This window comes from Saccopteryx leptura, chromosome 4, assembly GCF_036850995.1.
Source record: "Saccopteryx leptura isolate mSacLep1 chromosome 4, mSacLep1_pri_phased_curated, whole genome shotgun sequence".
Lineage (NCBI taxonomy): Eukaryota > Metazoa > Chordata > Mammalia > Chiroptera > Emballonuridae > Saccopteryx > Saccopteryx leptura.
The window spans coordinates 193,350,637-193,369,612 of record NC_089506.1 but is presented as its reverse complement, the minus strand read 5'-3'; the positions used below and the strand labels follow the sequence as shown (position 1 = coordinate 193,369,612).

The 18,976-nt window shown below is 53.7% G+C and overlaps 1 protein-coding gene across 1 annotated transcript in view; it reads left to right on the top strand.

Annotated features, from left to right (window-relative positions):
* CASTOR2 (cytosolic arginine sensor for mTORC1 subunit 2) overlaps positions 1–18,976 on the top strand; it is a 52,197-nt gene that overhangs the window by 21,162 nt on the left and 12,059 nt on the right. The window contains exon 2 of the mRNA XM_066382442.1: positions 14,604–14,674. Coding sequence (XP_066238539.1) covers positions 14,604–14,674 — 71 coding nt within the window. The remainder of the gene's footprint in view (positions 1–14,603; positions 14,675–18,976) is intronic.

The window sequence follows — 18,976 nt, the reverse complement described above, 5'->3', positions numbered from 1 at the left end:
GGACAGGGCACTGGCTTGGCGGAGCCGAAGCCACAATCCCACCATCACAGGCCACCGCGTGATCTGACATAGGCACAGGGAGGCGCAGGACCTGCCCGGGGTCACCCAGCTTGCTGGGAATCGAGGCTCAGCTTCCTTTCCAACTCACAGCTAGAGGTTCCTCCCGGAGAGGGAAAGGAGAGGCCTGGCATGTGGGCAGGGCTGAGCAGGCTGTGGGCTTGGGCACGGGGCGGGGGGACATTCCAGGAGTCACGCCGCAGCCTGGTGGGAGCAGTGAGTTGCTAAGACTCCCAGGTTAGTGTCCCGAGCTGGCAGGTGTCACAAGTCACTTCGTTTTATCTGGTTTACATTCGCTTAACCTACTCCTGACCTCAGAGGCAGCCCAGGGAGCTCTGAGGAGTCCTCAGCCCGCACCCACCCCTTGTTGTCCCAGGCACTGACCTCACAAGTGTGACCTCACGGTCACACATACCTCTTGCCATTCAGGAAACTGACTGCCCCTCAAACCCAGGATGCTTGAGAACTTTGGAGGGAGGAGGTCTGGGAAAGGAATTTTTTGCATTTGTAGGCCAGAGGGGTTACTTTGGGCCACCAGTGTTTTTTAAAAATTACACCAACATTTCAGCATTAAGATAGATCATGAAAACCTGGATTTCCATTTTTTCCTTGAAAAATGGGAAGCTCTTGCAATCCAGGACCCGCATGGTAACAGCGTCTCCGAGCTGAGGAGCAGCTGCCCCCATTGTACCAGGGAGGGAACCCCCCCCTCTGGCCGCCTCAGACCCTGCTGCTGCCGCCATCCCCGACTCCGAGACCAGGTACCAGACTCGTCGTCCTGCCTCTGTCAGCCTGTTCCTCCACACGGTTCTTTCCCAAAAGTGCAAGGAAGAGAAACAGAGAGGGCCACGCGTTTCTTGGTGCAAGTGGAGAATGTTCCTGGGTGTTTAATATGGAAAGCGTGTCTTACTCCCGGTTCTCTTCACCCCTGTATTTTGCAGGCCCTTGAGCTGTAACCCCTGGTCTAGATAGACATTTCCAGGCCCTTCCTTGATTGACTCTTTCTCCCATCCTCCCTCCTACCCCCTTTTGTTTCCTGTCCCTGGGACCCTCTGTCTTGGGATGGGGAGGGGGGTCTTGGGCAGATACTGCTGATTTGGTAAAGATGGAGGCGGGTGGGCACAGCTGCCCTTGACACTCCTGACCGTTCTTCCGGGCTCCCAGCTGGAGGGGCACGGGGGCTGGAGGCTGCGTCCATGCTGACATGGCCACAGACACGGGTTTCTGGATCCTGCATCCCAGCATACCCTGCAGTCCCCCTGTGGACCACAGTGGGTGGAGCCTGAGCTTCCACCATGTGAGAGAGGATGGGGCCCAAGCAGGAGCAGAGGGGGGCTTGCGGGGATCCAACAGCAGGATCCTCTCTGAGATGCAGGACCAGCCAGAGTGAGCTGCTTTACTCATAGACCTGATCTGGTGCTCAAACATTTCAAAGCCTTTTTTTTATTTTCCTTTTTTTTTTTTTTTTCATGGATCTCGGGTGCATAGAATTTGATTACCCTTCATCCTTGGTCTGTGACATACTTATTGATCCTGCTTTTACTTTCCGTTTGTTTATTCTTTGAATAACAGCACCCCCACTGCGACCATGACATTGTCAGTAACTGCCATCCACCTACACTTATCTTTTCCTTGACTTTTACAAATGGTTTTTGTCCCGTGTATGTATCTGAAAAGGGTATCTGGCTGTGTGTCATCTTTTAGGCTTGCTTTTTTTCCACTCAACGTTGCATTACAAAGTGTAGAAGATATTCAACGTTTCCATGGTGGTAGACGATTCAGCCACACTACCGTGGGCTATTGCTCTTCCTTGTGTTAGGGGGTCTCTTCCTCCAGGCTTCAGCTTACACAGCCCTCCCTGAGCCCTTCCCAGACACCCCAGCCAAGGGAGGCATGTGCTGCTCCCCATCCAAACCTTCCCTTTTTTCCACAGCCCTTACCACAGTAGACTGGGGTAATGCTTAGTGTGCTGGGTTTTGCCGGGGCCCCAGACCGGCAGGTTCCTGTGTAGCTCAGCGGGGGTTCGGCCTCAGCCCGGGGTGCTGGAATGCCTGGCCACGGGCCCCACCCGTGCAGAGGCTGGGGTGCAGGCTGCCTTGGATGGACCGAGCTGTGCGGAGCAGTTCCGTGGGGCGAGCTTGAGCTGCTTTTATGGGAATTACAGGACTTGGGGGCATAGGAAGCCAACCAGGAGATTTTTTTTTTTTTAAATAAGGATGTTCAATACCAGCTTTGTTCGTAATAAGCCCAAAAACTGAAAACAACCAAATGACATCAAGAGAAAGGATAAATAAAAGTATAGTACATGATGAATATATATAAATATACATGTATATTCATCAATAAACATAACTACAGTTCGCAAAATAAAACAGATTAATCTCAAAATCAATACATGGAACAAAGGAATCCAGGCACAAAGTTGTACACACTTCCTGGTTCTGAAGCTAAAGCAAGCACAGTGAACCTAGGACTGGAGAACGTGGAGCAGGGAGTCGCCTCCCCCTGGGGGTAGGGACCGAGGGAGGGAGAGGAACAGAGAAGACAGCCGTGGAGCAGGTGTGCAGTATTTTGATTGGGGTGGTGGTTAAATGAGGTTAAGCATTTGTCAAAACTCATCAAACAGTACACCTAAAATCTGTGTGTTTTATTATGGTCAAGTATGCCAGAGTTTTAAATACAAAGTTTGAGGGGTGTTAAGTCTAGAAGAAATGAGAATCCGAGCCTAGGCTTGATCTCATGCGAAGCATTTCAAACGCCGAGTCCCATTCACAAGCTGCTTCTCGGCACTGGCCCGAGAGCAGGGTATCGCCGAGGGAATGGTCAAGTGCCCTTTCTCCTCATTCATGCTCCTATCGCCAACTCTGCCCCCGCAAACCTTTGCTCTGGGGACCCTGGAGGCCCACTGTGGGATGTCGAGCAGACCCTGTGTGTCTGCTCAGCAGCAACACAGAGAAAACCCAAGGGCAGGAAGAAAGGCTAGGACTTCTCCTCCCTGCGAGCGAAGCGGCGGCCACAGGGGACGCGCACAGGGGGTATCCGCGCGGCCAGGGAGTCCCACAGGCGGACCCGAGCTGGGGAACCAGCACTCGGGCAAAGCCCAGAAGAGAAAGGCTCCCCGGATTCCAGAAGCCCCCCCTTCCAGCCACCACTTCCTCTCCTGCATGCACCTGTTCGACTTCTGTTGCCTCGATGTGATTCTGCCTGTTTTTGAAGCATTTTTGGTGCCCAAACCAGGATGGTCCCAGGCAAACCAAGAAGATTGGTACCCCCAGTCATCTCCCTGATGGCATTGAGGTGAACAGGCATTCCTGTGTGCCCACCTTAGACACCACTGGGTGCTGACGTCGCTGAGGGTGGTGGTACCTCGGACCCAGAGGGCCCAGACGGGCAAGCAGAGGCTCACTGAATGAGCAGGGCCCTGCAGGGCCACTCGCCCAGGGTGGGCCACCAGAGGGTGGTGGCAGAGGTACTAAAGTCCCTGGTTAAGCCCCTTGCCAGGGGGCCTCTCCTACCCAGGAAAGCCCAGGCATCTGGCCAGGGAGGCTGGTCCCACAGTCTCTCTGGGTGTCCAGCTTTAGCCATGCGCCCTCAGCAGGCCCACTGGGTACTTTTTAGAGTTCACCAGTTGAGTTTCCTGTGCAGCCAAGGTTGACAACCAGTGCTTTAAGCAGGAAAGAGCTGGGTTTTATGCAGAGTGTTTGCCCATGAGTCCTGTTCCCATTGTAGGAAGAGTGACAGTCCTGCTAGACTCCTTGTCATTCTTGCAGCTGGAGCAAATATCCACGAGTCCCTGAAGGCAGAATGAAGACTTCAGGGTGTAAGTTAGGAGGAGGCCACATTGAGTTTCTGGAAATAAGCTTCCCCAGGATGGAATGAATTGCTTTACAAAGGGGTGAGCGGCCCCTCCCTAGGGGTGTGCAGTCGGCCCAGGGTTCCGTTATGAAGGAGGCAGCACACAGTGGTCTCCCGCCCTGATTCCAGTCCTCCCTGTGCTCCGCCTTCCTGTCTGGGTGATTCCAGGAAGGTCCCCCTTTGTGGTTTTTGTGGGGAACCTGTGGTAAACTGTTTCACAAATTAAACAAACTCTTGCAGTTCTTTTCCCTCTACTAATTTATCTGGTTCGTAAATCTGAAATTTCAGAGTCAGTTTGCTGGACAAGTTTACTAGGAAGCGGCCCTCCCCGGCCCCCCTCCCCCGCCTGGTCTAAGCTCTGTTGTTGGAACAGGGCTCTGGCTGGCAGGGGCTTGTCGCCCAGGATGCCCAAGGAGAGGCCCATGCGAGGGCCTAGCTCTGCTGGGTTAGGAATCTGAGAGTAAACAGATCGAGTTTCCAGTGTTAGCTGGCCACAGCAATTGAAAATGAGAATGTTCTCTGAGATGACTCAGCCTCCTGGCCCCAAGGTAGGGGCAGCCCAAGGCCTTGGCTCTGCCCTGGTGGTCGGCTGCAGGCCGAGCCCAAAGCAAACAGCAGTGGGTTTTTAGAGCGAATGAGTGGTATGCAATTATGGTCTATCCCTAGGCCCATCAGGATGAGGGCACAAACCGCAGTCTCGGTTATAGCTGACAGGTTGCTGTCCTCGGCTTCCTCGTCTGTGAAATGGGGGCCAACCATTCGTGTCTCAGAGAGTGGATGTGAGAAATGAGCCTAAGACCGTGCCAGCCAGGGGTGGCGGAGAAGTGCAAGCTGGAAGCTCAGGGACAAAGCCTGGGTCACAGTGGCTGGGACCCAGGGAGAACTGGGTGGAGGGTGTTGTGGGAGGCCCCCTTGAGAGCCGCCTGCATGGGGAGGAGAAGAGAAGTCACTACAGGAAACCAGAGGAGTATCAGTGTCAAAAGTTGGAGGAAGCCATGTGGTGGATTCGTGTCTAAAGGAAGGCCTTGGCCAGCCATGTGGGGTCTAGCCAGTCGGTCAAGGACAGGAGGGCACGAGGGAAGCGGCTGTCAGGTTTGGCTGGTGGAGGTCATCAGCGAGCTGAGCAGGATTGGATGGAGGGTTGAGGCTGACCAGTGGCAGTGGCTGGAGGGCTGGTGGTGACCAGCTGGAGGCCTGTTTGCTTGTGAAGGGGAGGGAAGAAAGCAGTGGCCTGATGAGGAGATAGGGGTGAGGGAGACTTTTTTTAGGATGGAGGAAACTTGAGCCTGTTTGTCACTAAGTTGAGGAAGCCAAGTATGAGTAAGGCACCTGTGGGAGTGGGGAGAGAGAAGGTGGCCTTGCTACTGCTTTTCTGAGGCCAGAGAGAAGGGCTGAGATGGATGAAAAAGCAGAGATGTTTTGAGAGGTGTTCTCAACCACTTAGCCTAAATGTTAAGAAACTGGAGGTGCAGGTTGGGGTTTAGATCCTGCCCAACCAGGAAACATAAGGTTGAGCAGATCCTGTAAGGGGCTGGGGGTGAGCAGAAGTCAGGCCCTGTGGGGACCTCTGAGCTGGGGGTCATTATTGAGGAGGACGGCGCTAGACAGGGGTCATCTAAGGATTGGGGTCAGCCAAGGGGGCCACCCAGGATACCCTGCCCCAAAGCCAGTACAGAATTGGAGAGGCCGCAGGAGAGGCACTCACGTGACCCAGGAGCCAGGGGCACTCAGTGTTGCCAGGCAATAGGACAACAACTCCATGCAGTACCCCAGCTTAGCTCCCAAGTCCGGTAATAGCAACCCTCTGGGGGCTGTTGGTTCCCAATTCATAGTGTCAGGGACTTGGTTGAGGGGAGCAAGGACAAGGACTACAGATTGCCTTAGGTTCCTGTATTTTGACTGTTTTCAGCATGCTGACAAATGCTGTTTGCCTCCTTGGCAGAATAGGACGTTGTGTGTCTATGTGGGTCCTCACCTTAGTATGCAGAACAGGGGAAGTAGGACTAAACTTCCATTTCTGTCTGGAGGAAACCAGGGGACCATCAGTGTCATTACCTGAACTGAAAGGAAGGAAAGAAACTGGTGCTGTTGGAGCATCCATGTGTGGCTGGTGCTTTTATCTACACAGAGATGTGACCTCTCCCTGGGCCCAGCAATCTGTCCCTCTATGAGTGGAGAGGCCGGCTCGGGGCTAGGTACATGTCTGAGGCCACGGAGCTGATACCATCACTGAGGCTCCAATCCAGGCCCCCTGACTCCAAAGCAGTGCTTTCTCCAGGGCATTAACCATTACACGGTGCCATTGGAGGGTCAAATAGAGGCTGGACTGTGAGGACCAAATTCAGGGGTTAAGATAACATCTGTGGAGCCAGAGTGAGCCCCCAAACCACTAACCGGCCAAAGTCTAATTGAATGACCCAAATGGCAGGGATTGTAGCCTTGGGACCAGTCCTGCCCATTCCTCCTGGGACCCTTGCCTGATTCTGACACCTGGACCCCTGTCAAGACGCCTCCTCTGGTGGCTCTTTTGCTCAGTTTCCTGCACCTGTTTTCGGCTCTGCAGCCTGTGGGGCTGGGTCCTCCACACCTTTCTGCTGGACCCCAGGCCCATTTGCCTGCTGCCTAAACTTAAGCTTGTTTCCAGCGAACAGTCTCCTTTGCCCCAGGGGACCTCAGCTCAGGTTCATGACCCTTACCCACCCAGTGTCCTTGCATGGCCGGCCTTTTTCATTTATCTAACTAATCAGTGTTAATAATGTAATCAGCTGGTGTTCAGCTAGGGCAGAAATAAGATCTAGACAATACCCCACATTCAACTGAGGTCTCCCCGGCTCCCCCAGCCACACCCAGGTGAACCTGTGTTCTTCATGCCTTTGCTTCCTTTTCATGAAATTGTAATGCAGCTACGTGGAGTCTTAAAGGTGGTTTGGTGGGGTGGTTTTTGTTTGTTTTTTAGCTACTGCTTTTAACTCTAAAAAAGAGTGCTATGCTGTATGTAATATTTGGGGAATTTTCCATCTACTATTACATTGCTGAGATTCTTTTATATTTTTGCAAGTCATTGTAGATGGTTCGTTTGGACTGTTGGGTGATATTCTACTGTCATTGTTCCCCTCCTCTTCCAGTGATGGGCATCTGGGGTCGTGGCCAGGTTTTTGCTGTCCGCGTCTTCCCTGACACGTGTGTACGCTGGTGGAATCCTCAGCGGGAGGAGCTGAGTCACAGGGAGTGTGTCTCCAGTGCCCTCCACTCAGAGGTCGCGCAGCCCAGTAGACCCGAGGCAGTCCTGCCTCAACCTGAGCATCAGTTTTCCTGCCTGAAAACTGGGACTGATTTATGATATCCTACGTTCACTCAGCACCGCTCATGCACAGGCCCCAGGGCAAGTCCTGTGTCAGGCATGAGGAAGACTCGGCCCCGTCTTTCAGGAGCAGACATCTCACTAGCAGAGACAAACCCCGAGTGAATAATCCCAGCACCGCCCTGGGTATTCCCCTCGCTGCCGAGACAGACCGGTGGGTGTGAGCGTCACTGGGACCGGAGCTAGGCTGAGCTCATCGGTTCCTCGTGAGACTGACACTGCCAGTGAGGGCTGGGGTGGGGGCCACAGGAGTGGGGAGAGCCGAAATCAGGTGAAGGTGGTTGAACACATGGAAGTCAAGCGCCTGCAAGCAGAAGGTGTGCTTCTGTCTGCAAGGTCTGAGCACTCCCCGGGCGGGAACGCTGCCAGGGACATCCAGTGCCCCCTCGTCCCCAGGCCAGCTGCTCCACTCCGCTGCGAGTGACCACACTTAAGCAGTCTCAAGCACATCCATGTATGTGCAGCACCTCCTTCAACCCTCAGCTGCACAGGAGGTATTTCCAAACCTCTTTCTCAGGTTCAAGAACCTGGGGCCAACTGAGGGACCAATAAGTTGTTCCAGCTTCATCTCTGGTTGGTGCTAAAGCCAAGATCCACACTTGGGCCTTCTCTGCCTCAGTTCCCCCAAGGGAGACAGGAAGCCAGCAGTGCTGGCCTCAGGTGTGCCCTGCACTCGGGTGTGTGTTCACAAAGCAAGAGGCTGGCCTTTCCCAGCCTGTGTTCCCACCGGGGCATGCCCCTTCTGCGCCCGCCTGGCTGCCCCAGGCCACTGGGACAGGCAGCCATTCAGCAGCTCTCCAGAGGTCTGTGCTTTGGGCCATGCGACAGGGCGGGGCAGCCCCACCACCCCAGGCTGCTTACCTGCCCCAGGTGTCCGCCAGGGAAAGGACTGCAGCAATGGGGCCACATTCAAAGGGGAGGAGTTCTGCGGGTGCAGGGCCCCACCTCTGCCTGCTGCCCTCCTTCCTGGTCTCCCACCAGAACACTGGCTGTGGAAGGCTGGTTCCCTGCCTTGGCCTCAGACTTCTCCCCCAATTTGTTGAAAATTATTCTGCCACAAACAGACCCACGCCTGCCGCCGGCAGCCTGGCCCAGGCCATCATCAGCTCTTGCCAGCGCTTTGAAGAAGAGTCTCCTAACTGGTCTCAGGGCCCTCACCCCGTCTCAGCACGGCAACAGGCATCGTCCCTTCCCCATTACCTCTGATGTCATTGTTTGTTATTTCCCTGCCTCTGCCACTTAGCCACTCTGGCCTCTGGCACTCCTGGCATCTGCCCGCCTCGGGGCTTTGCACAGTCTCCTCTCTCCGACCTCCCCGGGGCAGCAACACCTCCTACAGGTCTTGTGGTTACCCTCCCTTTCCTGCTCAACTTTTCATTGTAGCCAGATATATATGTATATAACACAAACTTACCATTGTAACCATTTTTAAGTGTACAGCCCAGCGGCACTAAGTACATGCACATCGTCTGTGTGACTACCACCACCATCCATCTCCAGAACTTTTTCATCACCTTAAACTGAAACTGTATCCTTTAGAATCTCCTCATTTCCCCATCCCCCAACCCTTGGCGGCCACTTGCTGCTGTTTTTAAATTGTAAACCCCTGTTCTGCCAGCCCTGGCCCTCCCTGCATTTTTTCATTTGCTCTGTGATAAGCACCATCATCTGACCCACTGTTTTATTTATTCCCCCACCGCATGTAAACTCCAGTTGTTTATTTAAGGTGTGCCCCTAGCACCTGAAAGAGTACCTGACTAGTTTGTTGAATGACTAAATGATCTAGCCACTGCTTTTAGCTGTTGGCTGGGTCTCAGGGGCTTTATCCAGACCCCACTAATTCCTTCTGCCCTCCCTACCCCTTGCAGTCCTGCATGTGCAAATCCCTCTACAATTTGCAAGCGATGTTGCCCGCAGGAGCAGATTTCTTTTCTGTCTTAACAGAAAAGAACCCCTTCAGGATTGCCTTTCAGATCACAGAACCAGCGCAGGGCTTTTTTCCCAGCTTCAACCTGAAACAGTCGCCTGTAGTTGTGAAAGACAGTGGGAACTAGATGTAAATAACACGAGAGACCTGTTGAGGACCCAGGAGAAACAGATGAAAACGCTGCCGCTGGTTAAGAAAACAAAGGCTGACAGACCCCGTCCTTTGGGGGCAGAAGCCCTGGAACATGCAAGGCCAGCACCCAGAGGAGGCCCCAGAGCACCTCTGCCACTCGTTGGAAAAGCCTCCCGTGCTGCACTGCAGGAAAGCGGCAGGCAGGGGCCATTGGGCGGGTCGGGCCCTGGCCCTCTGTCCTCACTGTGATGTCCTGCAGAGGAGGGTGTGGCCAAGCCTCCTCCTGCCAGACTGAATGGGCTGCACTTTGCAGGAAAGCCTCCTGGCTTTCCAGGCTGGGGCTGAAATTCAAAATGGGCTCATGGGCAAAGAAACAAACCAAGAATGGTTTGTAAACAGGTAACTGAAACATGCTAGAAGCCGATTCTCAATCCTGTTTGCAGGACTCGGGGTTCATTTCAAAGCCTGGCTTAGTCAGGCTGTCACTGCAAAGGTCTGGACTTGTTCCATGAGGGGTTGGCAGGTGACCTCAGCTGCAGCTGGCTGGCTCAGGGCCTTATGACAGCCCCAGAGAGCTAGTTTCCACTTCCCAGAGACCTGGGTCCTCTCCACGAGATTCCACGGACAGGCAGCCCTGACTAGGTCTTTGTGGTGTCTGGGAACCAAGAAAAGGTGAGCACAGCCAGCCAGTGAACGGAAAAGGCGGGACAGATGCTGATGGGAGCTTCCACCCAATGGAAACCTGAATGGTCTCTGCTCTCAGACATGCCAGGTGCCTGTGAAGATTGAGGCCTCAGTGTGGCATGTCTGAGAGCAGAAGCAGCCCCAGGGCTGCAGGTTTGGCTCCAATGCAAATTCACTGGCAATGTCAGGCTGGGTCCGTCTCTTCCACCATAAATCTTTCATCATAAATCATTCCTTTGCTGGCTACCCGGGAGAATTGAGCTACTGGGGAGGTAAATGGAGACTTTTCAGCCAAAGCCTGTTGCTTGGGTCAGTGTGTAGGGACCAGGTGTTGCAAAGAATTGGAGACTGAGCTTAATCCATCCTCCCCATTGAGGCAGCATCACCCCTGCAGAGAACTGACAACTCACTGCCTCCCCAGCCAGCCCACTGGTCTCTGAGGTCAGCTGGCTCTAGAGCTTTTCTTTACTCGGAATAGAAGCTGCTTCCCCCGCCCTTGCCTCCCCTTGAGCTCTGTGTGCCCACCAAGAGGAAGAAGTAGCCAACATATTGAGTGCTTATCGTATTCATACTGGGTATTCCTTATGTTTTCCTCAACAACAACCCTGTGAAGTAGATAGATACTGTTATCCCCATTATACACATGAGGAAACGAGCACAGAGAGGTTAAGTAAGTTGCCTAAGGTCACACAGCCAGGAGTAGCAGCATTACTTTCATCCCCTGGTCTATAGCCACATAGATTGAAAGGTGGCTGGAATCTTCCCCCAGGCCAGAGGAGCACCGTGTAGGGCCCCCTCGGTGCCTCTGGGCGTGCTTTGTGCTGGCCATGAGGCTCCGAACAGACATGGGCTCTCTGGTACAGCCTGCTCTCATCTGGGACCCATGCTCTGTTTGTTCACAGAGCCCAGGGATGCATCGTCACCCCCTAGAGTAGACAAAGGACTTGCATGGTTCTTGGGGTGTGTCCTGAACAACGGTGAGCCAGGGCTCTCCCCACAGCTGCTGTTCCCCAGTCTCCCTCCTTCATTGGTCAGAGCTCTAGAGTTTTGCATCCCATCTACTGACTGCTCCCACAGGACCTACCAAGTAACCGTTACACACAGTTGCACAGGTTGTGTACTGCCCAGCTCCGTGAGCCCTCCTCACACAGACCATGAGGTGGGTGAGCCCTCTCCCCAGCACTGTGGTGCCACCTGCCCAGCTCTCTGGGCGGCAAATCTGTCTTGGGCTCTGATTGTAGCCAGCTGGGGTTTTTGCCTGAACAGTATTTTCCAGAAACTGAATGGTTGTGGAATCGTGTCTCCGTGCCTTGTTGGCCAGGACCCTTGAGATCTACCCTGCTACGGAGCTGGCAGGGTTCCAGGTGGCCCATGCACTGCCCAAGCTGGAAACAGATGGGAACCGTCCCGCTTGAAGCTGCTGCTCACTGTGCAGAGGAAGGAAGCAGCCCAGGGCTCACCACCCCCCGGAGCCGGGTTGGGACTGGAACCCAGGCCTCTTGGCTCTGGTGTCCAGGCACCTCTGTCTCCTGTTGTTTCATCCTGTTCCTATGGACCATGAGGGCACCGAGAGGGCAAACGGATCTTCTCCTCCTCCTCGGGTTTCCTAACAGGCTGGCTAATTGCTGGGTTTTGGTCCTCTTTCAAGCTCCTTGTGGACCAAGTACAGAGAGGCCACAAACAGCAGGAGCTTGGCATCTGGGGTGTAGATTTAGCTATGACTCATTAGAGAGCTCAGAGCTGGGACTAGAGACTTGAGCGTCTCACAGAGCAGGGCTAAGTCAAGGACGGCAGTGCACAGGGCTTGTTCTGATTAGGGCCCCTCTGGCTGTGGAGATAGGGATGTGGCTTTAGTTCATTCTTCTGCTCATCAGACAAGGAGTGCTGATTCTGTGCCTGGCCCATGCTCATCCGAGGTGTGTGTCCAGAACCCACAGTCCTTGCCTCTGAGAGTTTAGGTTCTGTTGGGTGAAAGGAGTCTTATTCATAATGGGTTGTGAAAGCACTCACCGCGCGCAGCTGCGCACACTGTGTGTGCACTGCCCAGTTCTGGGGGCACACTTCATAGACACTAGGAGATAAACTCTCCCTAGAGCCGTGGCGTACCGCTCACCCACAGTGGCCTTAACATCCTCTTGTAGACTGGGGTGAGACCATCGGCTGTCAAGGGGGACCCCCTCCTACGGTGGGAGGTGAGGGAGAGGTGGCTGGTGCCAGTCACAAAAGGTTTGATCCCGAAGAAGATGCCTAAACTGGGTCTTGAAGGGCGAGACGGTCACATCAGCCACATATTTATACCCTGTTTACACGGAGGCCGGTGCTCTCCTCTGCCAGTGTTTGTGCCTCCAGAATGATTTATGTGCTCTATTTCTGGAGGGTCCCTCACCACCCAGAGGGCATTGGGAGCGAATGCCACATCTGTTTGCCTTCACAGGGCTTGCTCAGACACCAGGCGGCCACTCCCCCACCCACCAAGCACCTGCCATGGCAGGCCAGTGACAGGGCTCCCGAGGCTCTTTCTGAGTGCACAGGAGTCCCCGAGAAGGAGCCAGGCCAGACCAGTGATTGCCACTTACTACGGTGATAATTTGCCATTGTCCTGAGCAATTATAGATCTCATTTGTCCAGGCAATAGTTGCAAATTGGATGTGGGACAGGCAGGGACAGAGATGTCAATTGAAAACCAAAGAGCCGGAGGCAAGTGGAAGAGTGTATATGCTGTTGGTCGAGCAGACTGTCAGAGGGGAAGAGAGTAAATGCCACCTTGTTCGGGATTCAGGCACAAGCATTTCAGGTCAGGTTCACTGATGTATAATTTACACGCAATAAAATTCATACAGTCCTTTTAATTTTGACAAATGTATATGATCCTGTAACCACCACCACGGTCAAGATACCAAACATTCCCACCACCCCAGAAGTTCCCGGGTCCCCCTCTAAGTCAGCCCTCCCCCCACCTCTGGCAGCCGACGGTGTTCTCTGTCCTTACAGTTTTGCTTCTTCCAGATGTCGTGTGAATAGAATCATATAGTACGGTAACCTTTTGAGTCTGGCTTTAACTTAGCAAAATACATTTGCATTTCATCCCCAGTATTGCACGAGTCAGTAATTCGTTCCTTCCTGCTGCCGACCAGGACCCCGCGGTGTGGATGTGCCTGCAGTTCATCCAGTTCTCTAGTTGAAGGGGGGACACTTGAGTTGTGTCCAGTTTGGGGTGATTGCAAATAAAGGCTGCAAACCTTTGCATGCAGGTCTTTTTGTGCACATATGTTTTCATTCTCTTGAATAAATACCCAGGAGTGGGATTGCTGCTTCGTGTGGTTGGTGTGTGTTTAACTTTATAAGAAGCTGCCAAACTTTTCCAAATGGCTGTATCATTTTGCACTCCTACCAGTTCCAGTTGCTCTTATTCTTTGTGAAAGTGGTCAAGAGTAAAGTAAAAGGGCGCTGCAGAGGTTCTGTGGAGAAGTCTTCCGTGTCGCCGGGCGGCTGACCGGGGAGGAGGGCCAGGAGGAGACAGGTCTGTGGACATCCGGGCTGCCCGGCCCCCTGCGGCACTGCACCCCTGTTCAGATTCCTTTTCCGTGTTAATCTTTGCGGAAGCGATCTTCAGGCCCTTGCTGCGGTTCCTGGGTGGGTCTCTTTCTGTCCCGGCTCCCGTGATGGATGGATGGGTTTACGCATTGGGCTGGAGCCCGTGCTGGGCGCGCAGTTGGGCGCAGCAGTGCCAGATAAGTGACCGCGTTTCCTGCGTGCGGCTGCTGTGCACACCGTCTCTCCCTGCAGCTACTCCTGGAGTGTTCTAGGGGCCATTCTGACCAGGTTGGGGGACAGAGAGACCGGCACTGAGGGGTGGTGACATCTACTCACCCCATGATGGAAAGCCTGGGCACAGGGCCAAGACCAGCAGGGACAAGATAAAGAGGGGCAGAGTGAATGTTAGTCCTTGGCCTTGGGAAATTGATGGGGGGGGTGCGCACAGGGGGCGATGAACATTGTACACCCCAGGCTAAGTAGTGTTACCAAAGGAGACATGGCCGTTCAGGGGTCCGCATGGTGGACCGAATGCTTCTCATGTAGCAAAGAAAAATACCCTGAAGGCTGGGCTGTTAGCTGGGTGATGTGAATTAGGCCCTAAGTGACAGGGGGACTGCCCCAGTTGGGGAGGAGAGGGGCCGGGATGGTGGGGGCGACAGTGACAGAGGTGGAATGTGGGGGCCTATGGGAAAGGCAGCTCATTTGCATGACCCCTCCCAGAGCTGCCCTTCAGCCACTTCCTCCTGGAAAAAGTGGGGTCTGAGGCCCATGGGCCTATATAGGATCCTAGAAACTGGCCGACTCCGGGGTCCCCAAGGATCAGGGGTGCAGAGGGGACGGTCACCATCTCTAGGCCTCTCTGAGACCCTGAGTCAGAACTGGGGAGTGGGGGAGTGGAGGGAGAGAGAAGCAGCTTACTGGAGGTCACCAGCAGCCTGGAGTCAGAGCTCTGAGTAAACCGAGTCATCGACTGGGTCACGACCACAGTGTTTTGCCAGGACTAATGCGGAATTGACACGATATCCTGTGTCTGTCTGTCCATCCACCCAGGTGCAAGTTCTTCAGTCTGACCGAGACGCCAGAGGATTACACCATCATCGTTGATGAGGAGGGCTTCCTGGGTGAGTGCTTCTCGCATCTGGGCTTTGGCTGGACTGTGCCCGCAGGGGGGTCCATCCTGGCTGCCTGCCTCCTTATTTCTGCCCCCTCCTCCTGGTGGGCTAGAGAGGCAGCAGAGGGTCTTTCTTCTCTCCTGTGTCCTGGCTGATCGCCCTTCCCTCTCTCTGCTCGTGAGACTGGCCCAGGAAGGCCCCAGGGATAAAAGGGTCAGTGAGCAGGGCGCTCGCCCAGCCGAGAACTAGAGCAGCCAAGAAGGAAGAGATGTGTTTCCCTGCGCATCTACCGTGAATGAGGTGCCTACAGCGTCCGCTGTCCTGGTTCCCATCGGGGCAAGCCCCAGAGACCGCCCTTCGTGATTTTCCTTTACCTTTTTCCCGTTTTTAAAATTGAGATACAGCACACGTACCATAAAATTCACCCTTGTCAAGTACATGGCAGTTCAGTGGTTTTTGACGTCTACAAGGTTGCACAGCTGTTGCCCCTCCCGTTCCAGAACGATTTCGTCCCCCCAGAAAGAAGCCTCATTGCCCATTAGCAGTCATTCTCCCCTCTCCCCACTTCCTTGTAGTTTTATTATGTAAGTTTTTTGTTTCATCATGCTCTAAAGTAACAACAAACATTCATTCACTCAGGCTGACCCATTCGCGTTAACTTACATCCTGGGGGAGATGGTGTATCCATGAGGAGCTGAGAACAGAAAGGGGAGGTCACGTCCACAGGCTTACAAGCAGCAGGGGGCTGGACTCCCCCAACCCCCAGGCCAGTGTCTGAACCACAGTCTGCAAAACCTGCAGATGATACAACAGATTCAACATTTTTAAGAAACAGTCCCGGGCCTGACCTGTGGTGGCGCAGTGGATAAAGCGTTGACCTGGGACGCTGAGGTCGCCAGTTTGAAACCCTGGGCTTGTCTGGTCAAGGCACATATGGGAGTTGGTGCTTCCTGCTCCTCCCCCATCTCGCTCTTTGTCTCTCTTCTCTCTAAAATGAATAAATAAAATTTAAAAAAAAGAAAAAGAAACAGTCCCAGCCCCCAAATAATTAGTAACTTTTTAGCGTCTCCTTTCCAACTTTTTTCTCTGCATGGGGCTGTCTCTCTTTAATTTACTTCTGACCATCATACGGATTGAGATGTTTTCCATTAGCATTACAACTTACAATTTCCTGTGACGTCACAGCCTTTCCCAGCAGCCCCCCTTCCTTACCCTGTCCCCTAAGGTTAGAATTCAAGTTGCATTAATTTTTCTCCCATGATAAATTTGTAAACTCTTTAAATACATAACATTTGTTCTTATTCAGGGTGATTCCTACAGTGGGTCTGAGATGGCAAATGGGTCTGAGGTTGACTTTTCCGCAGTTCCCGATTCATGTTGACACCTTGGGGAAGCCACCTCCCCAGCGAGGCTCTGTCATTCCCACCCGCAGGTGCTCCAGGGCACCAGGCAGTGTGGGGGTGGGCTCGGCCCCCCACATCTCAAAGACATGGTGTCCTCCCCTGTCTCCCAGGGGGCATCTGCGTGGCCAAAGCAGGGACAGGGCAGGCCCCCCAGGAGGCCCTGCCTCGCCACCAAAGACACCCATGTCGCCGCTTACTTATTTCCTCAGCAGGTGTTTTCTGAGCACAGGAGCCACGGGTACATGAAAACTGGGTGCTCTGGCACCCCAAACACATCTTCCTTTTCTTATGGGCACTCGTACCTTTCCTGTAGAGAACTGCTGAGAATCGTGGCATCTCAGACATAGAAGGAATGCCCAGAGTGTTCTCTGAGCATAGATAGTCTGTCTAACCCTCCTCTCCAGGCAGCAGATGAGACAACACTGAGCAAGGAGAGAGGGAGGCTGTGGGACCTGGTAAGCCGGTTTTGCAGGCCCTGGAAGGCCATGTGTGCAGGAATTGTCACTAACCAGGGAGCTGTCCTGCAGAGGACTGCCCAGTTATCTGAGCCAGCCCCCAGGGTTGCAGGAGGGCATGTTTACTGAGCACCTGGGGCGTGCCAGCATCTTGCTAGGCCCTGGAGATGTCACGGGAACTGAGAGACCCCCATCTCTGACCCCAGGAGCCTTAGAGTTCTATGACTTCTGGGCAGGGATCTCCCGGGCTAGCAAAGCAGGCTGCTTGAATAGCTGTTATTGCCTGAGAAAAAATTATGTACATGTACCGTAGAATGTATCTAGCCCTACTCAGGTGGCTCAGTGGATAGAGAGTTGACCTGGCACACCAGAGGTTGCAGGTTCGGCCCCAGGTCAGGGCACGTAGGAGAAGCAATCAGTGAGAACCCAGCTAAATGGAACAAGTAAACGAAACAACCAGTTGATGCTTTTCTCTCCCCCCCTCCCTCTCTCCCCATCTCTTGCTCTCTCCCTGTCCTTCCCCTTTCCTCTTTCTCTCTGTCTCAAATCAATGAAAAAAAATTTTAATAAAAATAATAAAGTAGTAAGTATCTCTCATACTCCTATTGTGGAACTACCAGGGAAAAGACACAAAATAAGACTCCCCTTTACCCCACTGCAGAAATGCATCACCCCTGGGATTGTTCCAGGGACCTGAGGGTAATAAGACCCATTTTGTTTTTTTATTTTTTTATTTATTTATTTTTTTTGTATTTTTCTGAAGCTGGAAACGGGGAGAGACAGTCAGACAGACTCCCGCATGCGCCCGACCGGGATCCACCCGGCACGCCCACCGGGGGCGATGCTCTGCCCACCAGGGGGCGATGCTCTGCCCCTCCGGGGCGTCGCTCTGCCACGACCAAAGCCACTCTAGTGCCTGGGGCAGAGGCCAAGGAGCCATCCCCAGTGCCCGGGCCATCTTTGCTCCAATGGAGCCTTGGCTGCCGGAGGGGAAGAGAGAGACAGAGAGGAAGGAGGGGGGGATGGGGGGTGGAGAAGCAAATGGGCGCTTCTCCTATGTGCCCTGGCCGGGAATCGAACCCGGGTTCCCCGCACACCAGGCTGACGCTCTACCTCTGAGCCAACCGGCCAGGGCCATAAGACCCATTTTATAAGAGGGAAAACTGACACAGGCGCCCGGAGTCCCTGAGTGACGGGCCCATTTGCAGCAGGAACTGCTGTGTTGGTTCCTAACAAACCCGGGTCAGGAGGAGCTGAGAAGGGGGGCGGGGCAGGATTTGGGGTGGGGACTGCCGAGTTCCACCTTGTCACCTCAGCTCCGGGCAGTTTCTCTTAGGAGGCTCCTCTTCAGAACAGCAGTGTGGCCTGCAGCTGCCCAGTGGGCCAGCCGAAGGCTGCTGGTTGTGCCATGCTGTGTGAGGGGTGGTGCCCTGTCTCCCAGTTCTGCAGACGTTGCTTCTCACCCAAGGCGCCCCTTGGCCAGGGTGACTTGGTTATTTTTCACTCTTGCCAGCGTGAAGCTTTCTCAGTTTAGAACCAGCAGCTCTCTGCAATTCACATGTACGTAAAATGCTAACTTTCCCCGGGAGAGTGGGACGATTGTCAGTGACTTTAGCCAGGCAGCTCCATCTAATGTGGAATTTTAGAGGTTCTTGGCTCTAAAACAGATGCTGTGTGTCTGTATGGCAAACAGGAGGGGTTTGTGTGCAGGTGTGCCATTTGATCTTTTACATATTTAATGAGCACTTACTGTGTGCAATGCTAGATGCTCTCAGATACCCAGAATAATATGAGCACCTGCCCTGACCTCTAGGTAGAGGGCAGCATCGTGGGTGTGCTGTTAAAAGGGGTGTAGTGCTAATCCGGCCCTTTCACTGGTCCCCACCCATTGCAGTCCCCTCGCCTGTGTCAGTTGGTACCTGTAGCACATTGGGGCAGGACATGCCCTTTGGGCCCTCACTGGCCAAAAAATAGGAGAAGGAAGATGTTGAAAAGTTAACTTCTGGCTTCCTGCTGAGCTGAGGGAAAGATCCAGGTTCGGTTCTAGCCCTGCTACTCACTGCTTATCATTCTGGGCAAGTTGCTCTGTGCCCAGGGGCCTCCGTGGCCTCGTCCCAAACACAAGGTCACCTCCCTCCCTGTCCGTTCTGTAAGCCATGTTCGTGTGTACCCGACGTCAGTGGGCCCGCACAGTTTAAACTTGTATTTTTCGAAGGCTAGCTGTACTCCTTTACAGTGAATTTGAACATTTGTAACGCTCTTGATACACTGTACCCACCTGCCATCCAGAACCAGCCGAACTGCCACCAACAGCGTGACAACAAAGGCCCGGGCATCTGAGGAGCACTTGGGCGGACGCCAGGCACTCAGCTAAGCGCTTGATGGGGATTATCTCTTCTAATCCTCCAAGCGTCTTCTCTAGTAGATCATGATTTCATCATCCCACATTTGAA